The 22,512-nt window shown below is 46.6% G+C and overlaps 1 protein-coding gene across 4 annotated transcripts in view; it reads left to right on the plus strand.

Moving 5' to 3' along the window:
• The window catches only part of LOC110504401 (mitogen-activated protein kinase kinase kinase kinase 4), a 132,099-nt gene extending 110,234 nt beyond the window's left edge, over positions 1-21,865 (plus strand). For 3 of the 4 annotated variants that reach the window (XM_036970522.1, XM_036970524.1, XM_036970526.1), the window contains exons 29-33: positions 1,840-1,989; positions 10,236-10,395; positions 15,551-15,690; positions 15,855-15,934; positions 18,338-21,865. In XM_036970522.1, the coding sequence (XP_036826417.1) occupies positions 1,840-1,989; positions 10,236-10,395; positions 15,551-15,690; positions 15,855-15,934; positions 18,338-18,347 (540 nt within the window). In that variant the 3' untranslated portion in view covers positions 18,348-21,865. The remainder of the gene's footprint in view (positions 1-1,839; positions 1,990-10,235; positions 10,396-15,550; positions 15,691-15,854; positions 15,935-18,337) is intronic. The other variant, XM_036970523.1, reaches the window with a different exon arrangement.
• Positions 21,866-22,512: the final 647 nt, after the last annotated feature.

A 22,512-nucleotide genomic window follows, 5' to 3' on the forward strand; every position in this document is an offset into this window, starting at 1 on the left:
AGACATACAAAAAACCCTAGACATAGCAAAAACACACATACCACCCTCGTCACACCCTGACCTAACCAAAATAATAAAGAAAACAAAGATAACTAAGGTCAGAAAGTGCTGAACTTTCTGCTTCTTGTGAATAGATATAGGGCAAGGCAGCTCTAACCAACATCTCCAATCTCGTCTCATTGATTGGACTCCAGGTTAGCTGACTCCTAACTCCAATTAGCTTTTGGAGAAGTCATTAGCCTAGGGGTTCACATACTTTTCCCAACCGACACTGTAAATGTTTCAATTATGTATTCAATTTATTCAGAAATCCAGGTAATTCCAAAGGGTTCACAAAGTTGAAGTCAGAAGTTTACATACACCTTAGCCAAGTACTTTTAAACTCAGTTTTTCACAATTCCTGACATTTAATCCTAGTAAAAATTCCCTGTATTAGGTCAGTTACGAGCACCACTTTATTTTAAGAATGTGAAATGTCAGAATAATAGTAGAGAGAATTATTTATTTCAGCTTTTATTTCTTTCATCACATTCTCAGTGGGTCAGAAGTTTACATGCACTCAATTAGTGTTTGGTAGCATTGCTTTTAAATTGTTTAACTTTGGTCAAACGTTTCAGGTAGCATTCCACGAGCTTCCCAAAATCAGTTGGGTGAATTTTGGCCCATTCCTCCTGACAGGTCTGGTGTAACTGAGTCAGGTTTGTAGGCCTCCTTGCTCGCACACACTTTTCCAGTTGTGCCCACAAATCTTATATAGGATTGAGGTCAGGGCTTTGTGATGGCCACTCCAATACCTTGACTTTGTTGTCCTTCAGCCACATCTTTGGAAGTATGCTTCCTTTTGGAAGACCCATTTGCGACCAAGCTTTAACTTCCTGACTGATGTCTTGAGATGTTGCTTCAATATATCCACATCATTTCCATTCCTCATGAAGCCATCTATTTTGTGAAGCACCACCACAACATAAAAAAATAAAATAAAAAAACGTTATTTAACTAGGCAAGTCAGTTAAGAACAAATTCTTATTTTCAATGACGGCCTAGGAACAGTGGATTAACTGCCTGTTCAGGGGCAGAACGACAGACCATGTCAGCTTGGGGATTTGAACTTGCAACCTTTAGGTTACTAGTCCAACACTCTAACCACTAGGCTACCCTGCCGCCCCAACATGATGCTGCCACCACCATTCCACTTGAGACTTGTGGAGGTCTACATTTTTTTTCGGAGAACTTGGCTGATTGACTTCAGGCGTTTGGAAATTGATCCCAAGGATGAACCAGACTTGTGGAGGTCTACAAAAAGTTTTCTGAGATCTTTTTCTTTTCTGATTTCTTTTGATTTTCCCATGATGTCAAGCAAAGAGGGACTGAGTTGGAAGGTAGGCCTTGAAATACATCCACAGGTACACCTCCAAATGACTCAAATGATGTCAATTAGCCTATCAGAAGCTTCTAAAGCCATGACATCATTTTCTGGAATTTTCCAAGCTGTTTAAAGGCAGGGTCAACTTAGTGTATGTAAACTTCTGACCCACTGGAATTGTGATACAGTGAATTATAAGTGAAATAATCTGTCTGTAAACAATTGTTAGAAAAATGACTTGTGTCATGCACAAAGTAGATGTCCTAACCGACTTGCCAAAACTATAGTTTGTTAAAAACTATAGTTAAAAAATGTGGTTAAAAAATGAGTTTTATTGACTCCAACCTAAGTGTATGTAAACTTCCAACTTCAACTGTACTTTTTCTTGCCACTGTCCCTAGGGTTATGACATAAGACATGTTGACTCTCCCTAAGTTATTCCTCATGTCTTTCCTTGTTGTGTGTGTCCGGTACAGTCGTTCGGCTCGCTCCCCCAGAGGCCTCTGTCCGTGGACCTGACCGTGGAGGATGGACAGAGACTTAAGGTCATCTACGGCTCCCTGTCGGGCTTCCACGCCATCGACGTTGACTCGGGGACGCCCTATGACCTCTACCTGCCCACGCATGTAAGTCCCCCACCCCCAACTCTGCCCCCAGCCTCCTCTAACCTCTCCCCAGTCTCCTCTAATCTCTCCCCAGCCCCCTCCACCCTCTCCCCAGCTCAGCCTCCTCTCCTCTCTCCCCTCAGGGCCATGCAGCCTGGATCTCTGTTCTCTAGCAGCTAAACAGCTCCTTTTCTCTGCACCCATGCCACTCAGCTCTTACAGTGAACTTTTGTTCCGACTCAGAGTCGATGTGGGTAGAAGCTGTTTGTCATCACAGCCAGTTGACTCATTTCAGTATAATATTGACAGGATGGGTTTGTGTTTAAGCCAGGCCTGATATTGTCAGTGTCTGACCTTGTGGCAAAAGCCTTTTGGCATTTCTGTCTTTTGTAAATTGATTTCTCAAAAAGCCTCTCTTAGAAATTCTGCTTCATCACAGTATAAGCTCAAACATCACTCACCTCAAAGCAAAGGAGATTCCGTACATTTAGGGAACTTTCCCTTCTTGGGAGCAAACAGATTTACTGAAAACAAACTCAATAATCAGTCCATTAATCTACCTTGGTCACAACAGTTGTCTGAAGATACAGGGAGGTAAGACTTGTTCAGTAATTAATGATTAGTTCATTTCAATGGCAGCTGTGTTTGGCAGTCTGCCAGGAGGTGAACAAGGCTGAGAATGACTAGCCAGCTGGACCAGGTGATGGATCCTGTTAATGCCTTTAACCCCTCTAAGAGGCTCAAGGTGTAGCAGAGCGGCGCACAATGGTGCAGAGTTTTGCAGTCTTAGACACTGTAGACAGGGGAGCCGAGGCAGCCTCTAATGCTACTGATGAGAATCCCCCCCCCCCCCCCCCCCCCCCCCCACACACACACACACACACTGCTGCAGACACACAACCCCACACACACACACATACACAAACACACGCAGACTGCTGCAGAGAGCTGCTGAGAGCCAGAGCAGAGGGAGAACACTATCCCAAGGAAACTAGCTCTATTACACACAAACACACACACACACACACACACACACACACACACACACACACACACACTCCCCAGTGTGCCAGTTCCCAGTGCTGTGCCCAGAGGTGTGATGTGGCTGTATCCCACTTCTCCCACTGTGCTGGCCCACAAAGCTATCATTGGCTGCTTCTCTTTGGCCCCAGTCTCCATCCATGTGTGCTACTCTTCACCAAATAGATAGCTCTAAGTACACCTCGGCAGCGCTGGCTAACCATGTGCCTGCTAAACAGACCTGTTATTCTGCTATCTTTTCTGATAACACTTTTTTCTGATATATTTTCACTCCATAATACTGGTATTTTACCCTGCAGCGGAAGAGAAGAGTCCTTCTCTTTTACCGATCACTCACTCTCACATTCACTCTCATATTCACTCTCTCTCACTGACACTCTCTGGTCCGCTCATTCTCGCCTTCACACACGCACACACACACACCTTTTCTCCCACGTATGTTCTCCATGTTGGCTGCTGTTGATGATGAGATGATCCCGATACCAAGACAGCGGATTAAGATAGCGCTGCGTCTGTGGATGCCTGTGTTGATGCTGAGGATTGTGGTGGCACAGCCACAGCAGCACGTGGACAGCGGGGTGCAGCTGGGGAGACAGGCTCCCGGCCGGGCAAGTATGGGGATCCTTACACTGGTCCTGTGGTGACTAACACTGGTCCTGTGGTGACTGTGACTTACTGTACATAGAGCTTTGGGGGTTGTTTGAGGTGTTGGTTTGTTTGGGGACTTGGTTTTCTACCTGCTGTTTAAGACACTAGTCTAAGCCAGTACGGATGCCCTTATAGCAGCTCTCATATAGAAAGACTTTGTAATAATCTTCTTATGCAAAGAGGTGTTTTTGGGTTATTGTGGATCACCTTAGGTATTAGAAATATTGTGTATGTATGAATGATGCAGCCGAAGACTTGTTACAAAACTGTTAAATCCTCATAGAGATAACAGACACTGTCTTCTTGTTTGAATGTGGGCCGTTATGCAAGTGCTTGAGAGTGACCTGGGGGGGTCAGAAGTGGTTCCTTTCTCCTCCTCACTGCTTCCTTCTCCTCCTCACTGCTACACGCTGCCTCCTCCTCATTGCCACTCGCCGCCTCTTCCTCCTTCTGACTGCCTCCTCCTCACTGCCACACGCTGCCTCTTCCTCCTTCTGACTGCCTCCTCCTCACTGCCACACGCTGCCGCCTCCTCCTCCTCATTGCTACTCGCCGCCTCTTCCTCCTTCTGACTGCCTCCTCCTCACTGCCACTCGCTGCCTCCTCCTCCTCACTACCACTCGCTGCCTCCTCCTCTTCACTGCCACTCGCTGCCTCTTCCTCCTTCTGACTGCCTCCTCCCTGCCACACGCTGCAGCCTCCTCCTCCTCGCTGCCTCCTCCTCCTCACTGCCACTCGCTGCCTCTTCCTCCTTCTGACTGCCTCCTCCTCACTGCCACACGCTGCCGCCTCCTCCTCCTCACTGCCACTCGCCGCCTCCTCCTCCTCACTGCCACTCACTGCCTCCTCCTCCTCCTCACTGCCAATCGCTGCCTCCTCCTCCTTCTGACTGCCTCCTCCTCACTGCCACTCGCTGCCTCCTCCTCCTCCTCACTGCCACTCGCTGCCTCCTCCTCCTCCTCACTGCCACTCGCTGCCTCCTCCTCCTCACTGCCACTCGCTGCCTCCTCCTCCTCCTCACTGCCACTCGCTGCCTCCTCCTCCTCACTGCCACTCGCTGCCTCCTCCTCCTCCTCACTGCCACTCGCTGCCTCCTCCTCCTCCTCACTGCCACTCGCTGCCTCCTCCTCCTCCTCACTACCACTCGCTGCCTCCTCCTCCTCACTGCCACTCGCTGCCTCCTCCTCCTCACTGCCACTCGCTGCCTCCTCCTCCTCCTCACTGCCACTCGCTTCCTCCTCCTCCTCACTGCCACTCGCTGCCTCCTCCTCCTCACTGCCACTCGCTTCCTCCTCCTCCTCACTGCCACTCGCTGCCTCCTCCTCCTCACTGCCACTCGCTGCCTCCTCCTCCTCACTGCCACTCGCTGCCTCCTCCTCCTCCTCACTGCCACTCGCTGCCTCCTCCTCCTCACTGCCACGCGCTGCCTCCTCCTCACTGCCACTCGCTGCCTCCTCCTCCTCCTCACTGCCACTCGCTGCCTCCTCCTCCTCCTCACTGCCACTCGCCGCCTCCTCCTCCTCACTGCCACTCGCCGCCTCCTCCTTCTCACTGCCACTCGCCGCCTTCTCCTCCTCACTGCCACTCACTGCCTACTCCTCCTCGCTGCCTCCTCCTCCTCACTGCCACTCGCTGCCTCTTCCTCCTTCTGACTGCCTCCTCCTCACTGCCACTCGCTGCCTCCTCCTACTCCTCACTGCCAGTCGCCGCCTCCTCCTCCTCACTGCCACTCGCTGCCTCCTCCTCCTCGCTGCCTCCTCCTCCTCACTGCCACTCGCTGCCTACTCCTCCTCGCTGCCACTCGCTGCCTCTTCCTCCTTCTGACTGCCTCCTCCTCACTGCCACTCGCTGCCTCCTCCTCCTTCTGACTGCCTCCTCCTCACTGCCACTCGCTGCCTCCTCCTCCTCCTCACTGCCACTCGCTGCCTACTCCTCCTCGCTGCCACTCGCTGCCTACTCCTCCTCGCTGCCTCCTCCTCCTCACTGCCACTCGCTGCTTACTCCTCCTCACTGCCACTCGCTGCCTCCTCCTACTCCTCACTGCCACTCGCCGCCTCCTCCTCCTCACTGCCACTCGCTGCCTCCTCCTCCTCGCTGCCTCCTCCTCCTCACTGCCACTCGCTGCCTACTCCTCCTCGCTGCCACTCGCTGCCTCTTCCTCCTTCTGACTGCCTCCTCCTCACTGCCACTCGCTGCCTCCTCCTCCTTCTGACTGCCTCCTCCTCACTGCCACTCGCCGCCTCCTCCTCCTCACTGCCACTCGCCGCCTCCTCCTCCTCACTGCCACTCGCTGCCTACTCCTCCTCGCTGCCTCCTCCTCCTCACTGCCACTCGCTGCCTCTTCCTCCTTCTGACTGCCTCCTCCTCACTGCCACTCGCTGCCTCCTCCTCCTCCTCACTGCCACTCGCTGCCTCCTCCTCCTCACTGCCACTCGCTGCCTCTTCCTCCTTCTGACTGCCTCCTCCTCACTGCCACTCGCTGCCTCCTCCTCCTCACTGCCACTCGCCGCCTCCTCCTCCTCACTGCCACTCGCTGCCTACTCCTCCTCGCTGCCTCCTCCTCCTCACTGCCACTCGCTGCCTCTTCCTCCTTCTGACTGCCTCCTCCTCACTGCCACTCGCTGCCTCCTCCTCCTCCTCACTGCCACTCGCTGCCTCCTCCTCCTCACTGCCACTCGCTGCCTCTTCCTCCTTCTGACTGCCTCCTCCTCACTGCCACTCGCCGCCTCCTCCTTCTCACTGCCACTCGCTGCCTCCTCCTCCTCACTGCCACTCGCTGCCTCCTCTTCCTCACTGCCACTCGCTGCCTCCTCCTCCTCACTGCCACTCGCTGCCTCCTCCTCCTCCTCACTGCCACTCGCTGCCTCCTCCTCCTCACTGCCACGCGCTGCCTCCTCCTCACTGCCACTCGCTGCCTCCTCCTCCTCCTCACTGCCACTCGCTGCCTCCTCCTCCTCCTCACTGCCACTCGCCGCCTCCTCCTCCTCACTGCCACTCGCCGCCTCCTCCTCCTCACTGCCACTCGCCGCCTCCTCCTCCTCACTGCCACTCGCCGCCTCCTCCTTCTCACTGCCACTCGCCGCCTTCTCCTCCTCACTGCCACTCACTGCCTACTCCTCCTCGCTGCCTCCTCCTCCTCACTGCCACTCGCTGCCTCTTCCTCCTTCTGACTGCCTCCTCCTCACTGCCACTCGCTGCCTCCTCCTCCTCCTCACTGCCACTCGCCGCCTCCTCCTCCTCACTGCCACTCGCTGCCTCCTCCTCCTCGCTGCCTCCTCCTCCTCACTGCCACTCGCTGCCTACTCCTCCTCGCTGCCACTCGCTGCCTCTTCCTCCTTCTGACTGCCTCCTCCTCACTGCCACTCGCTGCCTCCTCCTCCTTCTGACTGCCTCCTCCTCACTGCCACTCGCTGCCTCCTCCTCCTCCTCACTGCCACTCGCTGCCTCCTCCTCCTCGCTGCCTCCTCCTCCTCACTGCCACTCGCTGCCTCTTCCTCCTTCTGACTGCCTCCTCCTCACTGCCACTCGCTGCCTCCTCCTCCTCCTCACTGCCACTCGCCGCCTCCTCCTCCTCACTGCCACTCGCTGCCTCCTCCTCCTCGCTGCCTCCTCCTCCTCACTGCCACTCGCTGCCTACTCCTCCTCGCTGCCACTCGCTGCCTCTTCCTCCTTCTGACTGCCTCCTCCTCACTGCCACTCGCTGCCTCCTCCTCCTTCTGACTGCCTCCTCCTCACTGCCACTCGCTGCCTCCTCCTCCTCCTCACTGCCACTCGCTGCCTACTCCTCCTCGCTGCCACTCGCTGCCTACTCCTCCTCGCTGCCTCCTCCTCCTCACTGCCACTCGCTGCTTACTCCTCCTCGCTGCCACTCGCTGCCTCTTCCTCCTTCTGACTGCCTCCTCCTCACTGCCACTCGCCGCCTCCTCCTCCTCACTGCCACTCGCTGCCTACTCCTCCTCGCTGCCTCCTCCTCCTCACTGCCACTCGCTGCCTCTTCCTCCTTCTGACTGCCTCCTCCTCACTGCCACTCGCTGCCTCCTCCTCCTCCTCACTGCCACTCGCTGCCTCCTCCTCCTCACTGCCACTCGCTGCCTCTTCCTCCTTCTGACTGCCTCCTCCTCACTGCCACTCGCCACCTCCTCCTTCTCACTGCCACTCGCTGCCTCCTCCTCCTCACTGCCACTCGCTGCCTCCTCCTCCTCACTGCCACTCGCTGCCTCCTCCTCCTCACTGCCACTCGCTGCCTCCTCCTCCTCCTCACTGCCACTCACTGCCTCCTCCTCCTCACTGCCACGCGCTGCCTCCTCCTCACTGCCACTCGCTGCCTCCTCCTCCTCCTCACTGCCACTCGCTGCCTCCTCCTCCTCCTCACTGCCACTCGCCGCCTCCTCCTCCTCACTGCCACTCGCCGCCTCCTCCTTCTCACTGCCACTCGCCGCCTTCTCCTCCTCACTGCCACTCACTGCCTACTCCTCCTCGCTGCCTCCTCCTCCTCACTGCCACTCGCTGCCTCTTCCTCCTTCTGACTGCCTCCTCCTCACTGCCACTCGCTGCCTCCTCCTCCTCCTCACTGCCACTCGCCGCCTCCTCCTCCTCACTGCCACTCGCTGCCTCCTCCTCCTCGCTGCCTCCTCCTCCTCACTGCCACTCGCTGCCTACTCCTCCTCGCTGCCACTCGCTGCCTCTTCCTCCTTCTGACTGCCTCCTCCTCACTGCCACTCGCTGCCTCCTCCTCCTTCTGACTGCCTCCTCCTCACTGCCACTCGCTGCCTCCTCCTCCTCCTCACTGCCACTCGCTGCCTACTCCTCCTCGCTGCCACTCGCTGCCTACTCCTCCTCGCTGCCTCCTCCTCCTCACTGCCACTCGCTGCCTACTCCTCCTCGCTGCCACTCGCTGCCTCTTCCTCCTTCTGACTGCCTCCTCCTCACTGCCACTCGCCGCCTCCTCCTCCTCACTGCCACTCGCCGCCTCCTCCTCCTCACTGCCACTCGCTGCCTACTCCTCCTCGCTGCCTCCTCCTCCTCACTGCCACTCGCTGCCTCTTCCTCCTTCTGACTGCCTCCTCCTCACTGCCACTCGCTGCCTCCTCCTCCTCCTCACTGCCACTCGCTGCCTCCTCCTCCTCACTGCCACTCGCTGCCTCTTCCTCCTTCTGACTGCCTCCTCCTCACTGCCACTCGCCGCCTCCTCCTTCTCACTGCCACTCGCTGCCTCCTCCTCCTCACTGCCACTCGCTGCCTCCTCCTCCTCACTGCCACTCGCTGCCTCCTCTTCCTCACTGCCACTCGCTGCCTCCTCCTCCTCCTCACTGCCACTCGCCGCCTCCTCCTCCTCACTGCCACTCGCCGCCTCCTCCTCCTCCTCACTGCCACTCGCTGCCTCCTCCTCCTCCTCACTGCCACTCGCTGCCTCCTCCTCCTCCTCACTGCCACTCGCTTCCTCCTCCTCCTCACTGCCACTCGCTGCCTCTTCCTCCTTCTGACTGCCTCCTCCTCACTGCCACACGCTGCCGCCTCCTCTTCCTCACTGCCACTCGCTGCCTCCTCCTCCTCCTCACTGCCACTCGATGCCTCCTCCTCCTCACTGCCACTCGCTTCCTCCTCCTTCTCCTTCTCACTGCTGCTTGGTGCTTCCTTGTCCTCCTCACTGCCAAGAGGCGGTTCAGTGGTTATATAGCTCTGAATCACATCTCAGTGGAGCTCACCAGCCATAGAAACAACATTCATGTGGGTACCTAAGTTGTATTCTGATGCCAGGAGAGAAAGAGCTGAGCACTGAGCATGTTTGGCAAATTAGTTTGTAATTAGAGAATTTAAGTCAAGACATTGTGTGCCGATTAATTAGCTGAGACGTTCTAATTAATTAAGCCGTGTCGTCACCGTCTCTCTGTTGCTGCCTGGGCTGATCCAACATAGTGAGCGAGAAAGGGGATGTGTTATTATGGAATGGAGGAGCGATATACACAGTTTATTAGGTACACCATCCCGTTCACAAAAATGGATCGCTCCTATAGACAGGCAGACAGGCATTGAGGCATTCAGTTACTGTTCTGTTGAATGTTACAATGGGAAAAACATTTGACCTAAGTGACTTTGAGCATGTTTTGATCATTGAGGCCAAGGCATGCCAGATCCAGTTCACTGTGTGAATCAGCCTCTTATCAAATGGAATTAACCAAGATGGTTTCAGGGAGGGAGGGTGGGCCAATCGAGGCAATAAAACTTTGTTTTATTAGACAATGTTAGTTTGTGTATTAGGAGGATTACAACTGGTGATGGGGATGGGGCTGTGTGATTATAGCTGTTGCTTCTAGAGATGGAGAGATTTGGAGTGAGAGTGCTGTGCTGTACTTCCAGTGGTCGGCAAGTCAAGAAGATGGTTATTTTCCAACAGACAGAATGATAACTGATACAGTATAACACTATACTACAGATAGAGACACTATAGAAATCATCCTGACTGTGCCCCAAATGACACCCTATTCTGCTTGGGCTCTGGTCAAATGTAGTGCACTAGATAGGGGATAGGGTGCCACTTTATCATCATCTCATCTGACTGTGTTTTGTGTCTGTCTCAGATCCAAGGTGTGATCCGGCCTCATGCCATCATCATCCTACCCAACAGCAGTGGCATGGAGGTGCTGGTGTGTTATGAGGACGAGGGGGTTTACATAGACACCTACGGACGCATCACCAAGGAGACAGTGCTGCAGTGGGGAGAGATGCCTGCATCTGTTGGTGAGTTTATGTACATCGTACACACTCACCCAATCAACACCTGCAGGCTGTGTGTGTGTGTGTGTGTGTGTGTGTGTGTGTGTGTGTGTGTGTGTGTGTGTGTGTGTGTGTGTGTGTGTGTGTGTGTGTGTTGAGAGAGGGGACAGAGAGATATTCCACTTCCACTCAGAATGAAAAATACTTCTATCTTTGATAGACTGCAGACCCCCACCATTTAAACAATAGAACATGACTCTCAACATGTCTCTCAAGAAATTGAATAAATTAACTGAGCAAACCAGAGACCTTTCAATATATAAATGTAAACATTATTTTAAAACGATTTAAATATAATACATAGAAATGTTGTGGGACTATAGTAGATGAAGAATCAATATTTTATTTAGATTGAGTATTTATTGGGTCATTATGTTAGTATATTATGTCTGTTTGTAATAGTGTGTTATATGTGGAAATGTGTTCGTATTATAAATTGTATTTTAATGTTTAAGGACTCTTGGAAGATTAGTCCAAATGGGGACTAAAAGAGATCCAAATCAAATCTCTTCTATCGTCCCTTTTTGATATGCAGCAGCCAGGAAGTGACCGTTGTCAATTGTGCTTGGAGCACTGGGTGCGAACACTGGGTGTGAACACTGGGTGCGAACACTGGGTGCGAACACTGGGTGCGAACACTGGGTGCGAACACTGGGTGCGAACAGGAGTCAAGCTGGATCCAACAACTCTTGACAGATTTGGGACAATAAAAATAAGATGTTCTGTTAGACTGTTTTAGTTGGGTCCATTGGTCAGGTCATTATTCAAGGGGAAGTGTTATCTGTGAGGAAAAGATTACAGACAGGACAGCACGCAGCCAAGCCCGGACCTGTGTATATATAGTGTAAATAAACTCAGCCCAGACCAGAGTATATAGAGTATAAATAAACTCAGTCCAGACCAGAGTATATAGAGTATAAATAAACTCAGTCCAGACCAAAGTATATAGAGTATTCAGTAACAGTCAAAAGTTTGGACACGCCTACTCATTCCAGGGATTTTACTTTATTTTGACTATTTTCTACATTGTAGAATAGTAGTGAAGACATCAAAACTATGAAATAACACAAATGGAATCATGTAGTAAGTGTTTAACAAATCAAAATATATTTATATTTGAGATTCTTCAAAGTAGCCACCCTTTGCCTTGATGACAGCTTTGCACAGTCTTGGCATTCTCTCAACCAGCTTCATGAGGTAGTCACCTGGAATGCATTTCAATTAACAGGTGTGCCTTGTTAAAAGTAAATTTGGAATTTCTTTCCTTCTTAATGCATTTGAGCCAATCAGTTGTGTTGTGACAAGGTAGGGGTGGTATAGAAGATATCCCTATTTGGTAAAAGACCAAGTCCATATTATGGCAAGAACAGCTCAAATAAACATGAAAGACATGAAAGTCAGTCAATGCGGAAAAGTTCAAGAACTTAAACGTTTTTTCAAGTGCAGTCGCAAAAACCATTAAGCGCTATGATGAAACTGGCTCTCATGAGGACTGCCACAGGAAAGGAAAACCCAGAGTTACCTCTGCTGCAGAGAATAAGTTCATTAGAGTTAACTGCACCTCAGATTGCAGCCCAAATAAATGCTTCACAGAGTTCACGTAACAGACACATCTAGTAACAGGAAGAATATGACACTTTAAAATAATATCTGACAAGGAAGCACTGAGATATGGAATGTTTGGGAATACATAGAATGTTTGGGAATGACATATACTAAGGCATTTGTAAAAATTCTATAGCAATATAGAGTGGGAAAGCAGCTGGGCATTTTGACAATGAATAGACACTGCAGCAAACAAAACCTAATAAAAACTTCTGTCACGTCCAAGACCGGAGTCTACGCAGGCTGCCTCACAAAGAGACTGCGTGAATCAAGCCTTCATGGTCGAATTGCTGCCAAGAAACCACTACTAAAAGACACCAATAAGAAGAAGAGGCTTGGTTGGGCCAAGAAACAACGAGCAATGGACATTAGACCAGTGGAAATCTGCCCTTTGGTCTGATGAATCCACATTTTTGATTTTTGGTTCCAACCGCCGTGTCTTTGTGAGACACATAGTAGGTGAACAGATGATCTCCGCATGTGTGGTTAAAGTATGGAGGAGGAGGTGTGATGGTATGTGGGTGCTTTGCTGGTGACACTGTCAGTGGTTTATTTAGAATTCAAGGCACACTCAACCAGCATGGCTACCACAGTATTCTGCAGAGATACGCCATCCCATCTGGTTTGCACTTAGTGGGACTATCATTTGTTTTTTCAACAGGACAATGACCCAAAATACACCTCCAGGCTGTGTAAGGGCTATTTGACCAAAAGAGAGTTGCTGCATCAGGTGCTGCATCAGATGACCTGGCCTCCACAATCAGCCGACCTCAACCCAATTGAGATGGTTTAAGATGAGTTGGACCGCAGAGTGAAGGAAAAACAGCAAACAAGTGCTCAGCATATGTGGGAACTTCATGACTGAGCATTCCTCATGAAGCTGGTTGAGAGAATGCCAAGACTGTGCAAAGCTGTCATCAAGGCAAAGGGTGGCTACTTTGAAGAATCTCAAATATAAAATATATTTTGATTTGTTTAACACTTTTTTGGTTACTACATGATTCCATATGTGTTATTTCATGGTTTTGATGTCTTCACTACTATTCTACAATGTAGAAAAATGTAATAAAAACCCTTGAACGAGTAGGTGTGTCCAAACTTTTGACTGGTACTGTAAATAAACAGAGTATATTTTTATTTTATTTTTTTATTTCACCTTTATTTAACCAGGTAGGCTAGTTGAGAACAAGTTCTCATTTACAACTGCGACCTGGCCAAGATAAAGCATAGCAGTGTGAACAGACAACACAGAGTTACACATAGAGTAAACAATTAACAAGTCAATAACACATAGTGTATATACAGTAACTTCAGAAAGTATTCATACCCCTTGTCTTATTCCCCATTTTGTTGTGTTACCGCCTGAATTATTACCCATCTACAGTCGTGGCCAAAGGTTTTGAGAATGACACAAATATTCATTTCCACAAAGTTTGCTGCTTCAGTGTCTTTAGATATTTTTGTCAGATGCTACTACAGAATACGGAAGTATAATTAGAAGCATTTCATAAGTGTCAAAGGCTTTTATTGACAATTACATGAAGTTGATGCAAAGAGTCAATATTTGCGGTGTTGACCCTTCTTATTCAAGACCTTTGCAATCCGCCCTGACATGCTGTCAATTAACTTCTGGGCCACATCCTGACTGATGGCAGCCCATTATTGCATAATCAATGGTTGGAGTTTGTCAGAATTTGTGCGTTTTTGTTTGTCCACCCGCTTTAGTTATTTTTTCTCCCCAATTTCATGGTATCCAATTGATAGTTACAGTCTTGTCTCATTGCTGTAACTCCCGTACGGACTCTGTAGAGGCGAAGGTCGAGAGCCGTGTGTCCTCTGAAGCACAACCCAACCCGGAAGCCAGCCGCACCAATATGTCAGAGTTAACACAGAGTTAACGCCAGGTGTACGGTTAACACCGACCATGTCAGTGTGCACTGCGCCCAGCCCGCCACAGGAGTCACTAGTGCGCATGGACAAGGACATCCCTGCCGGCCAAACCCTCCCCTAACCCGGACGACGGTGGGCCAATTGTGCGCCGCCCCATGGATCTCCCAGTTGCGGCAGGCTGTGACAGAGCCTGGACTCGAACCCAGAATCACCAGTGGCACAACTAGTGTTGCGATGCAGTGCCTTAGACCACTGCGCCACTACTTTTGCTATTCTCTTTTTGATAGTCCTCCCGGTTTTGACCTCTGCCTGACTCCGGACTACTTTCCCGCCTGCCTGCCCTGACCTTGGTTCTGCCTGCCCCTTGATGCCTTTTGGACTCTGAACAGGTTTTGACCTCTGCCTGACTACGAACTACTTTCCCGCCTGCCTGCCCTGACCTTGATTCTGCCTGCCCCTTGGTGCCTTTTGGACTCTGAACAGGTTTTGACCTCTGCCTGTCTCCAGACTACTTTCCTGCCTGCCTGATCATCCTGCCTGCTCTGACCTTGGTTCTGCCTGCCCCTTGATGCCTTTTGGACTCTGAACAGGTTTTGACCTCTGCCTGAATCCGAACTACTTTCCCGCCTGCCTGCCCTGACCTTGATTCTGCCTGCCCTTTGGTACCTTTTGGACTCTGAACTGATTTTGACCCTTTGCCTGTCCACAACCATTCTCTTGCCTTACCCTATTGGATTAATAAATATTGTAAGACTCCAACCATCTGCATCCTGTGTCTACATCTGGGTCTCGCTTTGTGTCATGATACTGGCAACTGAGTTTGGAAAAACAGCTGTATTGTTGTAGTGACTGGGTGTATTGATACACCATCCAATGTGTAATTAATAACTTCACCATGCTCAAAGGAATATACAATGTCTGCTTTTTTACCCATCTACCAATAGGTGCCCTTTTTTGTGAGGCATTGGAACACCTCCATGGTCTTTGTAGTTGAATCTGCGTTTGAAATTTACCGCTCGACTGAGGGACCTTACAAATAATTGTATGTTTGGTTTACAGAGATCATAAAAAAATCACATTAACCCGTATTATTGCACACAGAGTTAGTCCATGCAACTAATTATGTGACTTGTTAAGCACATTTTTACTCCTGAACTTATTTAGGCTTGCCATAATACTTAATGACTTAATTAATAACAAAAATTGTTTTAAAAATACATATATTTTTAAATGATAATCCCACTTTGACATTATGGGGTATTGTGTGTAGGCCAGTATCCAAAAAAGTTCATCCATTTTCAATTCAGACTTTAACACAATAAAATGTGGAAAAAGTCCAGTGTTTGTGAATACTTCCTGAAGGCACTGTAGAACAGCTCAAAAGAGGAGAGTGGGAAAAGTGTGCCTATTGATTTTCATCTCAAGATTGATTTACATGGCACTCATTGAGAGAGGCAGAAAGCCTTGGAGGGTCTAAAAGCCTTAGTGTGTGCTTCCCAAATGGTACCCCATTCCACATATTGTACAGTGCACTATTACCCTATGGGCCCTGGTCAAATGTAGTACACTATAAAGGGAATAGAGTTCCATAAATCCCTGGTGGTTTATGTGTGTATCTCCACAGCCTACCTGCAGTCCAACCAGGTGATGGGCTGGGGAGACAAAGCCATCGAGCTGAGGTCAGCTAACACAGGCAACCTGGAGGGAGTCTTCATGCACAAGAAGGCCCAGAAACTCAAGTTTCTTTGTGAGAGGAATGACAAGGTACGACAACATCTTGATATCACCAAAACACACCTTGGGCAAAGCTCAATCACTGGGCTCTGGTAGATGTGAAACATTGTATGTTGTTCATAGTGTTGTAGGTGTTGAATATTATACTGTAAGTTGTCTTTTTTTTTACTGATTGATCTATTTTCTGTGTGAAGGTGTTCTTTGCCACGGTGCAGTCTGGGGGCTGCAGCCAGATCTACTTCATGACACTGGGCCAAAACTCCCTGTTCAACTGGTGAGCTCTGTGGCTTAAAGACAACATACAGCGATCATCTCAGAAACAACATGAATTATACTCAGAAACATTCTTAAACACTGAATTTACACTTTAGTAATACAGCTACATAATCCCATGCATATGAGAATACAGTATTTTCAATCAACATAAATTAAGTATTTTTGTGTCTAAGGCCACCACATTGGTTTCAAGTCTCTAGCTATAGTACTTAAAATGGAACTGACAGCATTTAAGCGACACAAAATCTTGTTAAAATATGTTCATATACACCCCCAGGAAGAATATTACATTTTTTAAAACATTTTCTGACAAGCGAGCACTTAGATATGGTCATTTAGATATTGAATGTTTGGGAATATATAGAATGTTTGGGAATTAAGTATACTAAGGCATTTGTGAAAATTCTATAGCAATATAGAGTGGGAAAGCAGCCGGGCATTTTGACAATTAATAGACACTGCAGTAAATAAAACTTAATAAAAACATCTGTCACGTCCAAGACCGGAGTCTACGCAGACTGGTTCACCATAGCCAATCTTTCAACTGGACTGTGTGTTTAAAGGCAGTAGCAACAGCTCAACTTTAGATCATTAGAACACATGGATTTCTGCAAATGCGTAAATACCACAGGAGTCCTCTTACATTTCAGAACTCAACAGTCCTATTGCTCAAACAACCATGAAAAGGTAGGCTCTCTCTCCCCCAATTATGCACATCAACAACTAATGCTAGCCAGAGCAAGATGAGCTAAACATTTAACGAAGCAACATTAGATAAACCCTCTCAACATTTTTCAGCTAATTACTCGTCAGAATTGCACTGATACATTATGGGGAATTCTACAGCTTGCCTGCCAATGCAATTCATTATTGTCTTGCCAATGCAATTCATTATTGTCCTAACCAAGCACCCAAGCTAACTGGTTAAAGTTGGCTGGTTTGCTAGCTAGCTACTTCCAGAAATAAATGAGAGAATCTCACTCTGACCATTTTACTCGCCCTTTCCAAAACGGGTTAGGCTGTTTACGAACGCAAGAGATGTGCTAACTGGATAACAGTTGTTCAGGTTCTTGCTAGCTAACCAAATGACACCTGCATCTCTAGCTATGTATAGCCACCATAAACCGATATGAGGGGAAAAGGTCACTCACTCACCCACTCCTCCAATTACGTTACATGTCATCCTCCTAGCAGCTAGCTATCTAGCTAGCGTTAGGCTCTGTTTTTAGCTTGCTACATAAATAGATATGCTAGCCTATTAGCCATGATATGACTGACTTTTGATAATTTCCTTTGCTAGTTTGATTGTATTGACATTCCCAGCCTTAGTTACATTCGTCCGTTTTTGTCCAAAATATTGAGTAATTGAAACTGAAACAGAGCATCCCGAATGGAGGCAGCAAACAATGTACCCACCCAACCTGATAGCGATATTTTTGGGACTACCAAGAAATGTATTGGTTAATTATATTAATCATGCAGTGAACTGCATCCATCTATTCTGCTAACAATGCCTTAGTGTACGTAAAGACATATTGAGTCAAATCGAACCTATTTTTAAAACCTCTTATAAAGTTGGTTTTGAAGGATAAACTGGGAATTTGATATTTTGGACTGATATTATGATTGTCTGTTTGTTTCATATCTGCAAAGTGCTTAAAATACTGTCAGTTCCACTTTAAGAAGTGAGTCTTGTGCCTTAAAGAAATGATTCACCCATTTTGAATGTTTTATCATATTTGTACATCTCTGAGCGATGTTCAAAACATTTTATGTTTTCATGTGTTTCTGAGCTAATCGTCATTTCAAAAATACAGCCGGTATGTGTTGCTGCACAGGGCTTCTTGTTTATATCTAGAAATACACCGGCAACCTACATTTGATTTCATATTGATCTTAATATCACATGGACTAAAAAATGCACAATTGCTTATTTTTTTACATCCAAAATGGATCAAATCAATTTTTGTTAATTGGATCTCGGCGTATTCATCATTTTATTATTAGTAAGTGCCATTGTTCGTGTTAAATCCTGAGATATTTACCATTCAGTATTATGTGCTTTTAAGGATGCACAGTTGTAGATACCTCAGGTCAGGAAATGTACATCTATTTTACCTACTTGAAAGAGATTCCCTTACTGAAGAGAGCATTAGAAATACTGCAGAGATTAGTGGGCTAGCAATCATCTTTAATAGTAGACACCGATACTGCAAATTGCTTGTCCTTCTCTGTCCCACTTGGTTTTAAATGAAGTCGTTTTATGGCCCCAACAATTCAAATGGTGGATGCTGAGTTTATGATCTGATCTCCACTTTCTAGTCATAATTCAGATAACCAAATAGGCATTATATACCCTGTCGCATCTCTTGATCTAAAACTGATCATGTTTTACATGAAGTAGTGTTTAGGAAGAAGAAATCAAAGGAAGAAGAAAAGGATCATTATGTTGGCCTTGTGCTGTGTAGAGTCTTTTTGGACGTAAGTGGCTGTACATATTATTTGCACTGTTTTATATATATTTTATATCCACTGGTCATCGCTACAGTTGAATGGGGTTTCAAATTATCTAGCCCTTTGCACTACGACCACTTTGGTAAATGTTCGCTCTACAATGCTTTATTGTCACAGTCTTATACATTTGAAGTAATTTATTTTCAACATTAAATGGTAAATGTTCGATATACAATGCTTTATTGTCACAGTGTAATACATTTGAAGTCCTTTATTTTCAACATTAAACAGAGATTGCATTTGATTTAGATAAAGTTAAATCGTCTATTTGATATGCCATGATCTAAAAAATGATGTGAAAACAGCGATAGGCTTTCAACTCTTAAGATTGTCAAACATATGTGAACCACCACATGGACTCGGTCCTATGTAGCCAAATTTGAAATTGTTTTTTACATTGGATAAAAGTAGAAACTCAGAGCTATAAAATGATATATAATACACTGCAGTTGAGGAACAATGGGAAAGTCATTTTGCTTTGAATTGTAACCCCACTTTTGAGAAAATGACCCTTGATATTTTTGGTGTACCGACTGGAGAGCTCTTCTTTGTCTACACCCATTCAGCATCGTTCACACCCTGTTAAGCCCTGTTAGCCCCGCCCATTTCTTTAACGATTCACTTGTGAGTCCATGTGCACAGCAGAGTGTGTAGTTTAGTAAACAACCAAAGATTTCAAGACTAAAAGTGGTAAAAGTAGAAGCCTACATGGTGCAGGTCATGTTCTTCTTCACATTACTGTCTCTGGTAAACACACACTATATCTAATAAAATCTCAGTTTATGTGTCACATGAACAGGATACAGAAGGTGTAAACAGCACAGTGAAATGGTTACTTGCATATTTGCACAGTAGCAATATCAAAAACAATGTGTCCAGATAATTGTTAGAGGATGCTTACCCAGACACACTTGTTTAAATTGATGGGTCAGGTGAAAGAAATGCTATAACCACCCCCCAGCCACATCTAGATAAGTGGATGAGTCACTATTGTCTAGACATGTACACATGTTCATGAAATACAAAAGATGGCCATAATCACCCCCATACCTGTCTAACTTGATGGGTCTTGTAATCATCTGGCAAAGTGGAGTCTTTTGTTTAGACATGTAGCTAGCTAGCTAGCTAAACAATGAACCGGATTAATCTCAACTCATACTACTACCAATACAAACTGATTGTTATAGCTGTAGTATGAATATGCAGGTATTTAAAGCTAACCAACTAGGTTCAATGTTAGCTAGCTAGCTAACATTGGGCTATAACTAGCAACGCAAATGGCTTTCTGATTCGAAAAATATTACTACACAGATAGGTTCAATGTTCGCTAGCTAGCTAACAGTACACTTTAACTTGCAAAAAAAACAAACTTTCTGACAAAATTAGAAACGTATAATATCTGAAAATGTAGCTAGACTCTTACCCGTATATATGGATGAACGCTTCACGGCAGACTGGAACCATTTAACTTACTTTTGTAGCTACAGTACATCTTGTTTGGCCAGCATTGTGTAAAGTCACTCCGGTTCACACTGACCGTGGCGTGTGCAGAAAATAGCCCATCATAATGTTTTCCAACTGATCGGTCCATAGCGCCTGCTAAATTCAGGGCATCAATTTTGTTGAGAAAAGTAGCAAAACTTTTGTAGTTCTCGATGGCTAACGTTATATCTTTCAAAAAATCTGCAGTAGAAAAGATTATCAACACATACTGAGCAGCTCACATTATAGACAGAAGCATCCTACATGGCAGACCAATCCAAACTCATCTCCCGGCATCTCCAGCCCATCCATTATCTCAGCAAATCATGGCTAACAGGAATGTTCCTGTCTTTTTCCAGGGCTAAACCAACTAGGCTGATAATTTAACAATTTTATTCGTATTTACAGATGGAATACCAGTTTGTTATTCAGGCACATGAAAGTTTACATGTTCCAGAAGGCATTTATGTTAAAAAAAAAAGTAAAAAAAAAAAAAAGGAAGCATTTTGATTAAAAAAATGAATTCATTGAAATGCCTCTCCTGTGAAGTAGTGACATGCAACATACGCCTAGCTTCCTGAAATGGGTCACATATACTCTTTTGTAGAAAATGTTTGGTTAATGAACATTGAAATGTGCCACAATTGTGAAATGTTAACTCAAATCAATTGCATTTGAATCCAGTTGTTATTTGCTTTTCCTTCCCCCAATATGCTAAATGTTTTGCCATCATTAGAGATCTAGTTTGGGCAGTTATTTTATGTTTATGATATAAATACTGCAGCTGGTTCTGTGAGCATATTGTCAACTGAAAATGAACTTTTTCAAGACACAATTTGATATGATGTTGTATTCTTCTGTGAGAATTCACTCTTGAAGTGTATTCAACTGACAATATATTTAGGTTAGAAGGGAATAGCCAATAAGGTAATCAGTTTCACATAGCATTTTCAAGTATATTTACCCTATAATGATTAGGTTTCCAAGAACTGATGCTTTCACTATCATTGGTCTAATCATTGGTCTAAGTATTTTAGAAAATAGTATGAGCACTCAGTTGATATCTCATTCATTTGACATGTATGATGGAAATTGTATCATTTGTCAGATTTTGAATAAGGGATTCAATGGGTAGAGTTAAACACATTTTTGTAATTAACTTCAACTTTTTTTAAATGCCCAAATAGAACTTGTGACAGTGAGTCAATATGATTACATCTCCATTTGTAAAAAGTTGGTGATTATATCTATAGACAAAAAGGGGGATTTTAAGCAGAATTTGTCATGTCTGACATGTTACTGAGTTAGATAATACTTTACCAACAGACATTTGTTTTGCAGTTGAGGATTGTGAGTCATATCACTCTCTGTAATTTCTCCCCCTATCCACTCCCATACCTCATGAAGTGCTCTTGTGTGAGATCATTGTCCTCTTGAGAGCTTTGTACTGTAGGAAGGACTGAGGAAGTTGGTGATGGTTTGTGTCAGGTGTGCATCGTGTAGCTGTGAAGAGTCCTCTCTGCTTTATATGATGCAGAGCAAATTTAGTTTTTGTTCTTGGGGAATTCGAGTTAGAAGACAAAATCATTCTGAAAGGATTTCAATTTTGAGGTTTTCCCCAACAAAATATATCTATTTTAGTGTCAAAAACGTAATGATAAAGGTTGACCAAATTATATTGATAAATATCCACAACATATATTGTTTCGTTACCTGTTCTTTTCCCATTTTGTTTTTGAAATTGTATTGAAAAATTATGTTTATTTTATTTTGTCCTTTGTTTTGTCTTAGTTTTGCTTTATTTTTGCACTGGAACTTTCGTATCATTTGTACAGCATGTACTGTATACCCAACCGGTGAAATGAATTAGTAACACTAATTGAGGTGTTATTATGTAAAAATACTGTTGAACAATAAAATACGTTGTATACAATTACTGTGTAGTTCAGTGGTTATTTCAATCACTTCTAAGTAATATCAACATTTAATTTGTACATGCTAACAGTATTCCATATCTGGAGCAGTCACAGTGTTTGGGCCATAGCTATAAAGCAGTGTTATATATCCATGGTTTGGGCAGCTCTCTGGCTAGTAGCTGGTCTGTATTTGCGGATTAGAGTTTAGTTCGCTGGTAAACTGTGGAGTCAGCCGTGTCAGATGGAAGGGAGGTAACCTGAGACGAGACCTAGCTCACTTCCTCAACGTATTCCCTCCTCAGGCTCAGTCAGACGCTGCTACGGTGGAGCCGGTGGCTCTCAGTCCCAGCCACTGCCATGGCCACCTCCCCACACCTAACAGTCCCTCTGACACCCCCAAAACCCCCACCACCACAAACCACCCCCCTCCTGGAGCCAAACCCATTTGTCAATGACAGTTGAGTAGTGCTCAGAGAAGGACCCTCCTCTGTGCACCCTTGGTGAGCAGGGAAAAGAGAGTATAAGGGGGAGGACCAGAGAGCGTCGTCCGTCCGTCTGTCTGTTTCTGCCTCTCACATGGTACAGTCATCACCCATTAGACTAGTAGCTACAGAGTGGTTCACTGGTAAGGTCTCTCTGCATGGTGTGGGACTTTTTATTTCCC

This window comes from Oncorhynchus mykiss, chromosome 31, assembly GCF_013265735.2.
Source record: "Oncorhynchus mykiss isolate Arlee chromosome 31, USDA_OmykA_1.1, whole genome shotgun sequence".
NCBI classification, from domain to species: domain Eukaryota; kingdom Metazoa; phylum Chordata; class Actinopteri; order Salmoniformes; family Salmonidae; genus Oncorhynchus; species Oncorhynchus mykiss.